Source organism: Sabethes cyaneus, chromosome 1 (genome assembly GCF_943734655.1).
Source record: "Sabethes cyaneus chromosome 1, idSabCyanKW18_F2, whole genome shotgun sequence".
NCBI classification, from domain to species: Eukaryota; Metazoa; Arthropoda; class Insecta; order Diptera; family Culicidae; genus Sabethes; species Sabethes cyaneus.
In genome coordinates, this window is record NC_071353.1 from 84,592,043 (window position 1) to 84,607,925 (window position 15,883).

Below are 15,883 nucleotides of genomic sequence, written 5' to 3' on the forward strand. Positions count from 1 at the left end.
TTTCCTAACACCGACATCGAATTGGTCTAAGTTTATAGCTATTCTATGAAATTTTGTTAGGTCGAGAGGGGACTGGAGGGAAGCAGGGATTGCACGATCACTTTGACTCAATTCACATTCATTTGACAGTACCGTCTCAGCCAAGCAAAATTTGACTAAATTTTATTATTTATAGAATTAGTTATCTACAATTTTGCTGAATAAAGTTTTCCTGTATCTTTTGTAGTTACGGTGCTACAATGCTAGTAACTCATTAGTGACTAAATGAACGTTTACTTAGTCACTAAAGAGGTACTAGCATTGTAGCACCACAAATAGAAAAGATACAGCAATACTTTATTCAGAAAAGTTGTAGGTAATAACTAGTTATTCAATCGTCCGATACATAACTTTTTCAAATTCTGCGTGACTGAGATGCTACAGTCTCATTGACAATTGTGTCAAAGTGATTGTGCCTTCCCTGGTTATAAGCATCAAACTATAACCACCTTTCGTTACATGTTCCCTTTTCGTTTTTCTAAAGTGCACCCCAATATAGAAATCAAAGACGTAGTCCTCCGTCAAAACCTGTTGCGATTCCTCACCATGTTTACTTACTAACTTAAGTGGTTTGCTGTTTTTAGACAAAGCCTGTTGAACAAGGTTTTTCCATATAACTCGGTTGTGGGCTACCGTTCCCCAATTCCTCGGACACCATCTAAGCATCTTGCTCGCTGCGCTGCCGGTCGCCATGTTTCTACCGACTTTGAGGCAAAAATCATCTTTGCAGGGCAGATGTCCAGCATTCTTGCTACATGCCCTGCCCATCGTATCCCTCCAGCTTTAGCCACCTTTTGGATACTGGGTTCGCCATAGACTTGTGCGAGTTCATGGTTCATCCGCCGACTCCATACTCCGTTCTCCTGTACGCCGCCAAAGATCGATCTTACCACTCGTCGTTCGAAAACTCCGAGCACTTGCAGGTTCTCCTCGAGCATTGTACATATTTCATGCCCTTAGAGAACAACCGGTCTAATGAGCGTCTTGTAGAGGGTGTACTTTGTACGGGGACTTAGTCTGCTCGACCGCAATTGCTTCAAAAGACTTCCGCTGATTATACGCCTCCGAATCTCACGGCTGGTATCATTGTCCTCCATTACCAGTAAACCAAGGTAGACAAATTCGTCGACTACCTCAAACTCATCGCCATTGATTATTATACTACTGTCCAAGCGGCGTCAGTACGGCTCGGTGCCGCGTTGTCTCCACTAATCGATTAATTCAATTATTCGTGTCAGTGATGTTCGATTAAAAATATTCGAATATTTCTTTGATTCGATTAATCGAACGATTATTAACTATTAAACAGCATTGTTCGGGCATTATTCGTACTCATTGAACTATTCGATTAATTCAACTACTCGTGCTGACAGTATTCGATTAAAAGTTATTCGAATATTCCATGTGTTATTCGATTAGTTGAATTAATCGAACGATTAACGGACATCACTAGCTCCGCGTTTGAGTCTGGTGTACTGTTCACCCACCGCCACAGATGTTCTGCCGATAATCGCCTCGATTCTACATTCCGATCGGGCCCGTTCCGAAACGTCCCGATCGACCTGTGTTATAGCATACGTTGTGTTCTGATCGAAGCGCAATTTCTAATCGGATCCGATTTAATGAGTTGTCACAGTCCAACTTGCCTCCCTTTTTCTAGATCGGGCAGATAACCCCATCTTTCCACTTCTCCGGTAACTATTCCGTATTCCAAATTCTAACAATAAGCCGGTGCATACAAACGACCAGCTTTTCTGGTTCCATTTTAATACACTCCGCTCCGATGCCATCTTTCCCAGCTGACTTGTTCTTTAGCTGCATGATGGCCTCCTTATCTTCGCTTATCGTTGGGCTGACACCTCTTTCCCGTTTGTTGCATCGTCGAAATCGCTTTTCCCACCGCCATGGTTCTCCGCCTGGACGCCATTCAGGTGCTGCTTCCACCTATCGGTCACTTCGCGTTCGCGTTTCTTGAGAGCAATGTAGCAGCTCCATCTCTACATATTCCTCCTCTTCCGGGTAGCGCTTTTTCTCCCAGAAGATTTGATTTCGCTACATCTTCTGTTTGTGTTTTTCCATGTTCTGACGTGTGGCACTGCGCATCTTGGCTGCCCACGCAGCGTTATCCTCATCCATCACCCTCCTCCATTCATCGTCAAATCAATCGTTCCGCTGATTCCGAGCCAGATGCCCAATAGTGTACGCCGCTACACTGCTGATGGCTGTTTTGATGGTGTTCCAACAGTCCTCGAGAGGGACTCCGTCCAACTCGTCCTCCTCCGGCTGCGCAGCTTCGAGTGAATGCGCGTAGTTTACGGCGACGTCTGGCTGGTTCAGTCGCGCGAGATCTAACCGAGACTGGCGTCGGTACCGAAAGCTGTACCGGAGATTTTAGGGCGCATCTTAACCATCACTTAACCATCGGTGGTCCGAATCAGCGTAGGGCGCTTCGATAGCATCTGACGTCGAAAGAGTCTGAGAAGTACCGGCCGTCGATCAAAACGTGGTCGATCTGTGATTCTATCTGATTTGGTTACCTCCAGGAGTACTTGTGTAGGATTGTCTGCTAGAAAAAATACTTCATACGGCCATATTCTTGGAAGTGGCAAAGTCGATAAGTTTTAAGCCTATTTCATTGGTAAGCTGGTGTGCGTTGAACCCTCCAATCACCGGTTTGGTAAGCCAATTAAGTTGATTTGTGGTAATTGACTAGATGAGAACTAACATCATACCAAAAATCTGAGAGGTAGTGTACAAGCCATTACACGTCGTTAACGTAAGACTACGTAAGTCTCTTTGTAGCAATAATTGCAAGTAATCCATACATGTAATAATACTATTCTTCATGAAATCATGCTCATGTGTTGTATGTTACAATTATCAAAGCAGTAACATTGTATTCGTTCAATCCTCAAAAAATTTCAGTCATTCCTATGAATTGATTGGATCTATTCCGTAAATGAATAGCGATAGTAGCGACCTAGTAGGGTTGGAACACTAGTTCTTGAGTCTGTTTCTATTTTATACCTAGCCAGCACCAGTTTCAAAACAATGCTTAATTCTAACTATTTAAACAATTTAATCGCTGCATTCGGTGATTTTATTTGTCTTTTTAAAATGGTTAAACGAATCTGAATCTAATAAATCTGTAAGTCATCGGTGTAAACTAAGCGGCAACTATTTCCTATGGCATTTGCTGTGTCATTGACACGTAGCACGTCACTTGCTCCAGGGTAGCTTTGATCAACTGCGTCAGTTTGTCCGGAAAACCGTTCTCGTACATTATCTGCCAGAGTTTTTCGCGCTCGACTGTATCGTATGCTGCCCTGAAATCCACGAAAATATGATACGTCGGCACGTTACGCTTCCAACATTTCTGGGGGTTTGGCGGCGAGTGAAACATTTGATCCGAAAGAGTACGGGCCTCCATAAAGCGCGCCTGATACTACTCTACGGACTCTTTTCCTATTGAGGATAGACGACGTAACAAAATCAAACAATTTAATGTTTTGAGCAAGATCCTGTAGGCGACGTTGACCAGCGTAATGCCGCAGTTACAGCAATCTAGCCGATCGCTCTTTTTGTCAATGGGACAAACTACACCTTTCTTCTACTCCTCCAGTAGTTTTGACGTAGGACTACGTCTTACGGCAAGCTTTGGCTGGGAAGGGTGTCATTCCAAAAAATCATTCTCGAAAAATGGTCAGGTTTTGAACGCTAATAATATAGCGGTTTCCCAATCGATTTTCAATATTTTTGTACCAATTGATCGGAACATCTTCTAAGAATTGGCTCAAGTGAAGAACACTATTATTTCGTAAGTGTACACTATTGAAAAACTGAAAATTATGAAGCATTGTCCAACTAGAAATCCTCGCAACCTGATTGGTCGAAGAAAAAACGTCATCATGGTTTGCACGTGTTTTTTGCAACAAAGTGACAGAAACTCCTCGTTCCAATAGGTTGAAGATTCTTTACGTCGCTTAAACCTGTACCAATTTGATATCTGTGCTTGGGAAGTACCTCAGAGTGCAAAACCACCCCTCTTCTTCAATCGATTTTACCGTTTCAGCATTAAACCTAGTCCAATGTGATGTGCTGAAGGTAAATAATTTTCTTAAAGTATAAAACGACCTCTTTTCTTCAACCGCCTTTAACATTAAAGATTGAAATTAGTCCAAATTGATGTCCTGAAGGTAAAACGTCCTCGAAAAGTGAACGGTCATACTTTCCTTTTTCCAGATTGTATCCATATAGGCACCACAGAGAACAGATTAACAAGCTCGAAGGAATTATTCGGTTTTTTTGTGTGTAAAATCTGTCGGTAGCCGCCTCCAGAAATAGTTTGCCAAATGTATAAAAAATATCTATGTGCCTTTATCAGTATTTCTTTGTGCTGGAATTACATAGCAGCGATCGCAGCGACATCAAGATTTAGTTTGCCACTTACTGCTCAAGGGGTGCTCTATTGAAGGATTACTCGTAGATTACATAAAAACCTTTTACACACTTTTTGACAATTACCTGGTAGTCTGTTCTCTGTGTAGGCACTGCAAGAATTTGTTCCAAACTGTTGTCTGGCATTTGTGCATATGACGTGACACAGAATTCTCAAAGTGAGGAAAATCGGTAACTCTCTTATCCGAGAATAGTTTTAAACGTTTCATTTGCTGCTTTGCATCAGTTAGTTGCTGGCAATTCTTTACATAGTTTCCATAGTCAAGCATTACATTTAGATTATTTTCTTTCGAAAATGATGGACAAGACAAGGCAAGAGGGACCCGTAGTGATGCGAATATTTATTTGGCTGTCAACTCAGTATAAGGCAGTAAGGTACAAAACATTTTGCAAACAATTTTAACTTATTTAGTATTTAGTAGTATATATCATGAGAATGAATAAAACGCTGTAAACAGTTATCGACTTGCAAAAATTTAGATTTTCCAACCTGCAGCACAACCAAACCATTTTAACATAACAATTTTTCAAATAGACTTACGTAGTCCTACGTCACCTATATGCGGTCATGTCTTGTACTCAACCTCTCTGATTTTTTCCTCCTCACAAATCCTTGAAATTATCCAGTGACGTGAAGTTAGCGATTATTGGCTATTATTGGCGATTATTGGCAGAATTATGAAGCAAGTCGGGCCTTTCCGGTGGTTCTGTTGTTCTTCAGCTGACCGATTTCTCACCGAGCCTCTTCGAGATGAGGAGCCGGTACTGTGTTATCGTTTGTAGGTATTCCTAGGTTAACTTTCGTTCCGTCTCCTTCTATTATATCGCCTTTGAGATGTTTATCGAAGAACTGCTTCCACCTATCGACCACCTCGTGATCGTCTGCACTCAAAAAAATCGACACATCGCATCCACGTGAAAAATTATGTAAACTTCTGTACAGCAACTTACATGAACTTCATGTACTAGTTAATGGAAACGTTGATAAAATCTACCGGGATCGCACGTAAACTGGTTAGTATGAGTGCGAGTTACCAATAATTTACGTAAATGTTACATGAAAAATGTGATGGATGAGAATTACCTATGTTTTCACGTAAACTTACATCAACGTTGCGTAGTCCTACGTAAAACATGCGGTGTCTTGAAAACAACTTTCCACTTTTTGTTTCTCGAGACTGGGGCAAAACTGTAAAAATATTAAAACATCAGAGGGCAAACTAACATCAGCAATACACTTAGGTAGGTGATTTGTTTACGACACTGTCGAAGCAAAGCACAATATGTTAGTTAACGTTAGTTATGGTACAACTAGACATCAAACGAGTGGAGTTTGGTGAGAAATCAGACAAACTGCTAGACTTTTCGAGAAAAAAAAAATTAAAATCACATCATAGTCAGAATCACCCCCACCTACCCTACAACCAAGAGTGTCGCCAAGCATACAAAAATTAGTAGGGGAATTCTGGATATAATTCCCAGTTGGGGAAAAACGCGCCACTGCAATATTATACGCATACCTATACACTTTTCAACAGTAATTATGGTGCTATTCGCTTCTATTTCTCATTATTAACTCGTGTGTATCATAAAAGTTTCCTGTATTACATAAATCATACAAAAAATGAAAAATTTATTACAGTGGCGCGTTTTGTTCCGACATGGCATTTTAGCACCTGTTCCCCTACATGTCGCATAGACGCAGCGAAAAATAAGCGCGAAATCTAAACTCACTGTTGCCGATGGTACGCACAAATTCACTTCTCGAACTAACAGACCTAAATTAAATACGCATTCTGCACCCAGTTACATAAGTGCGTCAACGGTTCACTGGCTACACTAGCTGCAGAGCATGCGACATGACATAGGTTCGAATCCCTGCCCAGACGCGGGGAAGCACTTTTTTTTTATTTTTTAAATTTGCTATACATGCGATTTTTGCTTTGTTTTTCTGAATTTTCCCAGAACCCGGCAGTTCTGGGAAAAGCGAGAGTTTTCCTCAGTACTGGCGATATATGCAGGACTTAGGTCACTTGTACGCAGATTGCTCCGGTTTAAGGAATTTACCAAACAAGAAATTTTCCTGAAACTTGGCCCACTAGTAGGTGAACATTCGCTCGTACTCAGAATTTTCCCAGAACTCGGCAGTTCTGGGCAAAGCAAAAGTTTTCTGCGCGGTTAAATGCGCAAGCAACTTGCATGCAAGTTGCTTGCGCAAACTTGGTTGCGCATTTAACCGGGGTCTCGAGCGCTGCGGTGTGGCCATGTTGCGAAATACAAGTTCTGGAGTCTTCGGAAATACGCTATTTTGAAAGTTGAGTTTCGGCAGTATGTATGTGGTGCCTTCTTTTTCAACACCTCGCTATACCTTATTGGTGTTGCAACCCGGTAGAACGAATGTGACGACTTTATCTGAAGCTAGCAGTACATTTTTTTCGTCGCTCAATTTTTCATGGAAAATGACTACCAAAGTTACCGAAACTATGTTTTTCCTGGAGCATTAAATTATGGTCATACTTGGGTAGCTCTATCTGCACCGGAAGTGCCATTTCCGAACATTGTCCTGCTAACTTTATCTAAAGCTAGCAGTGCATTTTCTTTTTTGCTCAATTTTTCATGGAAAATGACGTCCAAAGTTACCAAAGTTATGTTTTTCCTGGAGCATTAAATGAGCATTAATTGATGATCGTACTTGGGTAGCTCTATCTGCACCGGAAGTGCCATTTCCGAACTTTGTCCTGCTAACTTTATCTAAAGTTTGCAGTGCATTTTCTTTTTTGCTCAATTTTTCATGGAAAATGACGTCCAAAGTTACCAAAGTTATGTTTTACCTGGAGCATTAAATGAGCATTAATTGATGGTCGTACTTGGGTAGCTCTATCTGCACCGGAAGTGCCATTTCCGAACTTTGTCCTGCTAACTTTATCTAAAGCTAGCAGTGCATTTTCTTTTTTGCTCAATTTTTCATGGAAAATGACGTCCAAAGTTACCAAAGTTATGTTTTTCCTGGAGCATTAAATGAGCATTAATTGATGGTCGTACTTGGGTAGCTCTATCTGCATCGGAAGTGCCATTTCCGAACTTTGTCCTGCTAACTTTATCTAAAGCTAGCAGTGTATTTTTTTTGCTCAATTTTTTATGGAAAATGACGTCCAAAGTTACCAAAGTTATGTTTTTCCTGGAGCATTAAATGAGCATTAATTGATGATCGTACTTGGGTAGCTCTATCTGCACCGGAAGTGCCATTTCCGAACTTTGTCCTGCTAACTTTATCCAAAGCTAGCAGTGCATTTTCTTTTTTGCTCAATTTTTCATGGAAAATGACGTCCAAAGTTACCAAAGTTATGTTTTTCCTGGAGCATTAAATGAGCATTAATTGATGATCGTACTTGGGTAGCTCTATCTGCACCGGAAGTGCCATTTCCGAACTTTGTCCTGCTAACTTTATCTAAAGCTAGCAGTGCATTTTCTTTTTTGCTCAATTTTTCATGGAAAATGACGTCCAAAGTTACCAAAGTTATGTTTTTCCTGGAGCATTAAATGAGCATTAATTGATGGTCGTACTTGGGTAGCTCTATCTGCACCGGAAGTGCCATTTCCGAACTTTGTCCTGCTAACTTTATCTAAAGCTAGCAGTGCATTTTCTTTTTTGCTCAATTTTTCATGGAAAATGACGTCCAAAGTTACCAAAGTTATGTTTTTCCTGGAGCATTAAATGAGCATTAATTGATGATCGTACTTGGGTAGCTCTATCTGCACCGGAAGTGCCATTTCCGAACTTTGTCCTGCTAACTTTATCTAAAGCTAGCAGTGCATTTTCTTTTTTGCTCAATTTTTCATGGAAAATGACGTCCAAAGTTACCAAAGTTATGTTTTTCCTGGAGCATTAAATGAGCATTAATTGATGATCGTACTTGGGTAGCTCTATCTGCACCGGAAGTTCCATTTCCGAACTTTGTCCTGCTAACTTTATCTAAAGCTAGCAGTGCATTGTTTTTTCCTATGAAACAATGGAGCATTACATTCGTCGTTAGGAGCATTAATTAGCATTAATTGAGCATCAATTAACTGAATGGTGCTACTAATGTTCTGCTAACTTTGTACTGCCAGCTTTAGGGACATGAAAAACAGGTCCGTCTTCGCAACTCTCTCTCAGGGTTTTCTCGCAAGAGTAAGCTACACAGAAAGAAATTTCATGGTAGGGTATACTATATTAGAACGTAAAAATGAAAGAATGCACCAGTAAATATTGGCTAAAAAGATTTCTGTTTAGCCCTAGCTTTGTTTAGTCAAATTTATTATACGTTACTTTCGGCGTTATTTCAATGTATAACAAAAATAATAGATTCGTAATAAAAATTTCTAGACATTACCATGAAAGGTTGTAAAATTGTCTGAGAACATGTTGCTTATTCAAGAATCATAATAAATCTAATTAGCTTTTTCATGGTACTTTCAATAGCAAACGTCTTCATAAAAATAGTACGAGTTACCATCGTTCTCGTTTCAATGAATGTTGCGATGCTTTTGTATGAGTCTGTTGAAGCATTTTCAACTGACGTTTTTGAAATTTTTACGATGCGTAGGCGGAAAGCTAAGGCTAAAACTTTACTACGAGAGGTAAATAAACGCCTCAAGCAAGCGGATCCGGGAATTGAATTGATGTCCGATAACCGGTAGAGATGATGATTGTAAAGAAATTATGAAAAAAGCTTTACGAAAACGATGTGAGGAAAGTTGATAATAGTTACCGGGATCGCACGTACACCGGTTAGTATGAGAGCAAGCCACCAATAATTCAAGTGAAAAAAGCGAAGCCTTGGGCTTAACCGTCCTTCTAAGACTTAACCCTTTTTTATCGACAGGCTTCACAGCCTGCTATTGATGCACAGAACAGTTACGGGGCTAGTGCAACAATCCTACTGACTCTGTCTGTCAGCACCGCCTAGCTTTGCATATAATATTCATGTAAACCTTAGCTTAGCTGGTTTCGAGGTATGATGCCGGTTTAACAACCCAGTCGTCGTATTTTCGAATCTTGAGTCGAGAGCTTTATAGTCTGTAGAATTGTTGCACTAGCCCCGTAACTGTCTTGTACTCTAATAGCTGGCTGAGAAGTTCGTCGATAAATAAGGGTCAAGTCTTAGAAAAGACGTTTAGGCCCGAATCTTTTCGCCTAGCTGAGATTCGAAAATACGACGACTGGCTTGTTAGGACATCATTGTACCTCAAAACCAATTAAGCGGTTGAATTCACGTTAATGTTAGATGCAAAGTGCGGTGGATGAGAATTACCTATGTTTTCACGTAAACTGGACGTGACGATTTTTTTGGGTGTAGGGAGTATTCCTGATCGCGCGTCATTTTCAAACCTGAAATTTGGTTGTGCAAACCTCACATATACTATTACCAGCTTTCACAAATACAACAAAAGAGTACTGATTCTTTTGAAAGAAAAAATAATAGCAACAAACTTTTATGATGACCCGTGTTTGAACCTTAAACTTGGCATCTGGTGGATGCTTTCTTTCCGTTCTCGACTCCTGAGCAGAGCAGAAGTGCGCGTCTTGAAGTAGTGTAATTATAAATTAATTGTGTAATAAGTGTAGGGTAAATGTACTTAAAATTACGGTGTTCTTTTTTCTAGAGTTACTAGTAACAGTAGTTAAAATTACTAGGCAAGTTACAACTAAAGATTAATTACTCAAATGAAATTTATTAAGTGCTAGTTAGGACCAATACAACACGTTAAAAGGTGACTAGTCGTGGAATATTATAACCTAAAAATAGTGTACTTAAAGCTAATTCCTATTGTTTAACTTACGTCTATTGTATAGATAAAATTGTTAGTTAAACGGAAACGAACACGTGTAAGCACTACGAGCAAAAATAAGAAGTACGAAAAAGGTAATTTATAAAAAAAATGTTAAAAGCTGGATAATTAAAATTGTCAAAAGAATGTTAAAATAAGCACATGTTAAAATTGTTACGTCACTAAAGCTAATAAAACCCGACAGGTCCACAAAGGGCCTTTTTCTTTACATCGGATCAAAATCTCCGACTTTTCTTCGTAGTAATCCAACAACCGCTGACTTTCTGCTCAATCTGGGACATACAGTCGGTTCGAAAGTGAATCCGCTTTTGGATATTTAATGACGCAGAAGGAGAACTTCCTGTAATCCGGTACTATCAACACGAATACTGGCTATCTGGTCAAGGCTTTCACAGGTGTACATTGGATAAAGTCACCTCAGCTACATCAACAACTTTCTCCCGGCCGTTTGCGGTTAACCGATTCGATCAATGAGGCATCGTGATTAGAATGTACGACCATCTTTTCAACCTGTGAGCGATTAACCTCAACGAGGGAGGCTGCGTCGTGCTGGAACCTACCCGAGGATCTGACGATGAGCGATTCCGGCAACATCAACGTTCTATCCCTCAGGAGGGATGTATGGTAATCAAAAACATGCCCGTAAGTGTATAGAGTTAAGTTCGCAAATTATTAATTAATAATTAATAATTAATAATAATTAATTAATAATAATTAATGCCTACTCTAGATAGGACACGTAACGTTTCGTATATTTACCTTGCGCAGATTTTACCTCCGTTACTCCGAACCCACAAAAGGGGTTGTTAATTCTCGCTGGTTTCGAGTCAGGCCGGAACAAAAGTGTTCGCGGCTTTTGAGTCCTCCCTTCTATTAGATTCCGTTCGGTGAAAGTAACCACAGGGGATCGCGAGTGAATGTTCTAAAATTGTATAGGGATAGTTCCCCTCCCGTACCGTGAAGCTGTTCACTGCCGCTCACATATATGGTCAGCCGTGTGTCAGTATGAATTAAAAAGACCCTGAGATTCCACCCCCTACAGAGCATAAAGCACCCGCAAGTAGGGGATACTGGAGTACGATACCCCAAGAGCTACATCCTCTCGTTGATCGCTTTCGAGTCCATTATGCGATCCTGCATTTTGCCCAACACTACGAAGCCCGTTCCTAGCTCGTTGGTCGCTCCACCGCTCTGGAAAAATTGGGCTTTATCATCACGGATCCTCCACACCTTCTTGCCTTTGCGACATATCTCCTGCAGTGCCACGATGCTAAACTTTCGGGGTTCTAACTTATCGACCCTGCCGCCACTAACGAAATTTAGCGATCTGCAGTTCCAGGTACCAAGTCTCCATTCCATGTCCTTGTTTCGTCGTCTTTGTCCATGCCGAATGTTCCGAGTAACGGAGAGTTACAAAGTTGAGAATTTTCACAGACTGTGAGATACAAAACGATCATAACCGACCGTTATTCAAAGGCGCACTCATTAAAAATATACTTGTGCTACAGTTTCAGTTTGGTGTATTGTTATTCTGCATTGAAATTTTTTTTAAAAGTGTAAGCCAAAATATTTTGGGGGGAGCCAAGCCAGCCAAGCCCCCCCCCCTGGCTACGTGGCTGTTTCGACCGATAGGATCCAAATTCTACCTTGGAAGGAACTAATACCGGAGTGTCGAAAGATAGCTTTCATCGACGTTTACCAAACAGTAGTCATGTCAGCAGTGGTTGTGGCAAGAACATTCACGCCATCGCTGCCGGTCAGCTTAACGTCTGTTGTTCGTCGAAAACGGAAAAATATTCATCGTGCCACTACAAGTAGCAGAAAAATATCCCAACTAGATGATGCATTTATTACTGCAAATTTCGTTGGAACATCTCTCCCACAAACCGACTTTAGGAATGACCTGCATCGCCCGTTTTTCATAAAAATAAGCCTACCGCTAGTCCGTCGTTCTTCTTCCCGCTACAAGATACGCTAGACCTTAGCACGCATACCACCGACGATGGTGCGGCCGGTAACGAGAGGGACAAGGCCGATAAATTTCTGGACAATTACGGTGACCTCAGTGAATCGAAGGATCCATTTCAGTTTATCAATCAAATCGAACCGTCTGCGTTGGCATGCAGTAAGCAGTACGTCGTCACAAACAAAAAGAAAATACTCCCCTCGCCGCTGGCGATCTGAGTATTGTTGCAGTTGAAAACCGTAATAATCGACGTGCGACATTCGGGTTTATTCTTGTTCTGTGTCGCTGGCTCCGTAATTTTCCTGTAATCTAAACAGCCGGCTGCGAAGTCTGTCGATAAAGAAGGGTAATGTCTAATGACGGTTTAAGCCCACGACTTTGCTTTTTGCTTGTTCTGTGTGTCGCAACTACGTCGCACGTGGTGCGCTGTGTTCGCACATTGATGCGCTATACAGCGCACCACCTGCGACGTAGTTGCGACACACGGAACAAGAATAAAACCGAATGTCGTACGTCGATTATTACGGTTTTCAACTGCAACAGCAATAGTGTATCGGTAACAGCGGCGGCTGACGGTCTGGTCGGTTCTGCTACTCCATCGACAACTCTGGTTAGTTTAAAAAGAATGCTTCGCTTCGGATCAAGAGTAAATACGCTAGCAGCGGCTGCGACGAACGGCAACGGTAGCAAAGACAGTCTCAGCTTGCTGGAATCTACAAAGGATTCACAATTCTATTTGGTGTCGTACGTTGACTATGGAAACTTTAATACGGTTGCTGCAGTGGACGAGCTTAATGAGTTTTGTCCCAAAAGCCCGGTGATGACTGATGAAAATTCGTGATTCACGTGCCACTTGTCTCAACGGTGAAAGCGGCTGCCAAACGGAAGTCATTGAACAAATCGGCAGTAAGTACAACTGGTCGATTATGAAAACGTTATTGATGCGGAAATAATAAGATCAGCCTTATTAGATCGATAGTTCTTTTTTGACTTGAAACAATGACGCATCTCCCGGAGGACATACACGTTTTTGCCGTGTTCGAGCGGAAGGGGCTACGGACGATATTTAGTGGTATACCAACTGAAAGCGAAGAGTAACGAAGGTCGGAGGCGTATGAATCATGAGCTACAGGTATTGCTTGGAGAGATTCCTGTCGTACATCTGTCGAAATTCGGTAGGCTATGGCAAGTAGAACGAAACAAACCCTTTAGTATGCTACGGCACCAGGAACAGAGGGACCCAACATACAAGATGGCTCGACCATGTCGAAAGCGACTTGCGACTTCTAGGACGCCGGAGAAAACGGCGACGAGTGACCCAAGATCGAGTTGAATGGAAACGACTGCTTGATTAGCCACCCTGGTTCTCTGATGCTGACGACGATGACAGCGGAACATATTGAATGGATTATTTGCTAAATTGGATCAGTAGTATATAACAAATTTATTTAGAGGCAGTTTAATACAAAATTACATAAATTTTTAAGTTAAATGGACTTACTTCAACAATAATTCGTATATAGAGAATCTTTTGAAAAGTTCGTATAACTCACAATAGCGTTTCAATAATTTAACTGACACGATAAAGAAATTAATCAATGCAGGACAATTTCCGTGACACATGGTAATCCGGAACAAACCGGAACCTTCCAAATCCGGTTCAGTCCCGCAAAATACAATACGTCTGGGGTCAAATACACATTCAATAATAAATACACAACAATACTAGAGTTACTAAAAACTAAAGACGTGAATATATTCCGTGAAGTGACGGAATTCTTAAAGTCAGCTAAAATAACTCTTTAACGAATATTCGTACACCGTCTAAAATGACGTTAAATGGATACACAGGGCATATAGTCTTAGCAACTGGCCCTACTCAAAACAGCTCGAACTAGAAAGAAGAAGAAGAAAAAATCCGACATTAGCCATTGCCATAATTAAATCCATAATCCGGCCTTCTTGTGCTGTCCGGGTGGCAACTGACAAAGGAATATTGTTATCATTTTGATATTGCTTCATTTTAAATATTTTATTCTCGATAACGTGAAGGGCGAATTGATTCGGGTTTTCTGCATACTGAACATTACACTTTAGACTAATACCAAAAATTGTGTTTTCATATAGAAACCACTGCCACACTCTCTGACAGCCCCTTGATGTTGGACATTAAAAAAATAGAAGACATGGTTTCATGAATTGGCGCTCGTGGGTTCGGACCCCAAGACACAGCACAGGATTACAATCAATGGAAGTTAAAGATTCTACTTGAATTTTAATGCCTCCATACCTCAGCCATTTGGGTGAGGTTGCGTATTCTTTCGCGCTTTCTTCGTACTTTTGTTTCATCCGGAACAAAATTAAACATTAACATTTTTCCACAGAAAACAGACATCCAAGCGAAAAGTCCCCACTTGGATAAAACTTATGTCAAATTAGTTGGGAAACTGTAGTCACAGACAAACAGACATAACTCTTGGAAGGAAAATCAACAAAAATTATCGTACCTCACATTTGAAATGACGGTTTAATCGGTACGAAGAATGGAAAACGAGTGTTATGTCTGTTTGTCTGTGCTATAGTGATGATGTCGCTAAAGCCGCATGAAATTCTACACTAAACTCACAACAGCTAGCTTCTGGCGCTAGCATAACGCTCATAGTCCATATATACTAGCGCCAGAAGAGCCAACACTGAAAACTGAAATTACCCAACCTGAAGTTTGAAAATACTCAACTCTTGTGTACCTTCAGCGAACTTGACGTTTGGGTAAATGGCGAACTAGAACCTAGGTAATTTCAACGCAAAATTTGAGTAAGTATCGCATTCCGTATATTTGGGTTATTTAGGACTTGTTGGTTTTGTCTTGTTTTGTCGTGTAGCTTGTTCGATCGTCGGCCGGCTGTCAAACGTTTTCGCGATTTGTTTATTTCCAAATGTGCGGCTAGCTACCGCGGCTACGGGTTGTTTTAATTGTTCGAATTTTTAATATTACGCAGTGATTTTTGGAGGTTTTGAATTGTGTTTGCGGTCACAGTGTTGAACGCAAAATATTGAGGAAGAGTTCATAATGTTTGATGTACCGTTGCTGCTGGTAAGTTGTTTCCTTCCTTTGGATTTTATTTTTTCGATCTTTCACGTCCCATTTCTGTTACAGTTGCTATTGGTGCCGTCCGCTGCACCGCTTTTCCTGAGCCTGTCTGCCCGTAACCAACTAGTCAGAACCGGCTATCGTCTGTTTCCTGCTAGAGCTAGAGGAGTCAGTATTCCAGCATCACGTAACTGATCGCACCTTCGAAATAACAAAAACAATGGGTACGGATGAGCTTGCTGCTGCTTTGCATCATGTAAATATAGGAACTCATTGATCTACCACATTATTCTTTAAAGCAAAAACCAAGGCAAAAACTTATATGTACATATTTACTTTGCAGGAAAGTGAAGAGTAAAAATAATCCTTAATCGTTTCAACAGTTGCTAACAGAATTCCTTATTGTTCGGAATATACAACATGGCTTGACGGACACGGAACTGGTTGCTGCTTGGTGCCATATAGGTAGATTTTTGTTTATTAAGTTATCTATATTT

The 15,883-nt window shown here is 40.9% G+C and overlaps 1 protein-coding gene across 2 annotated transcripts in view; it reads right to left on the bottom strand.

The window, feature by feature from the left end:
• Positions 1-5,237: 5,237 nt before the first annotated feature.
• LOC128746333 (beta-1,3-galactosyltransferase 5-like) overlaps positions 5,238-15,883 on the bottom strand; it is a 157,801-nt gene continuing 147,155 nt past the window's right edge. The window contains exons 4-5 of one of the 2 annotated variants that reach the window (XM_053843401.1): positions 5,604-5,686; positions 5,238-5,488 (exon numbers count right to left, since the gene is read on the bottom strand). In XM_053843401.1, coding sequence (XP_053699376.1) covers positions 5,456-5,488; positions 5,604-5,686 — 116 coding nt within the window. In that variant the 3' untranslated portion in view covers positions 5,238-5,455. Of the gene's footprint in view, positions 5,687-15,883 lie in introns of both variants that reach the window. The other variant, XM_053843393.1, reaches the window with a different exon arrangement.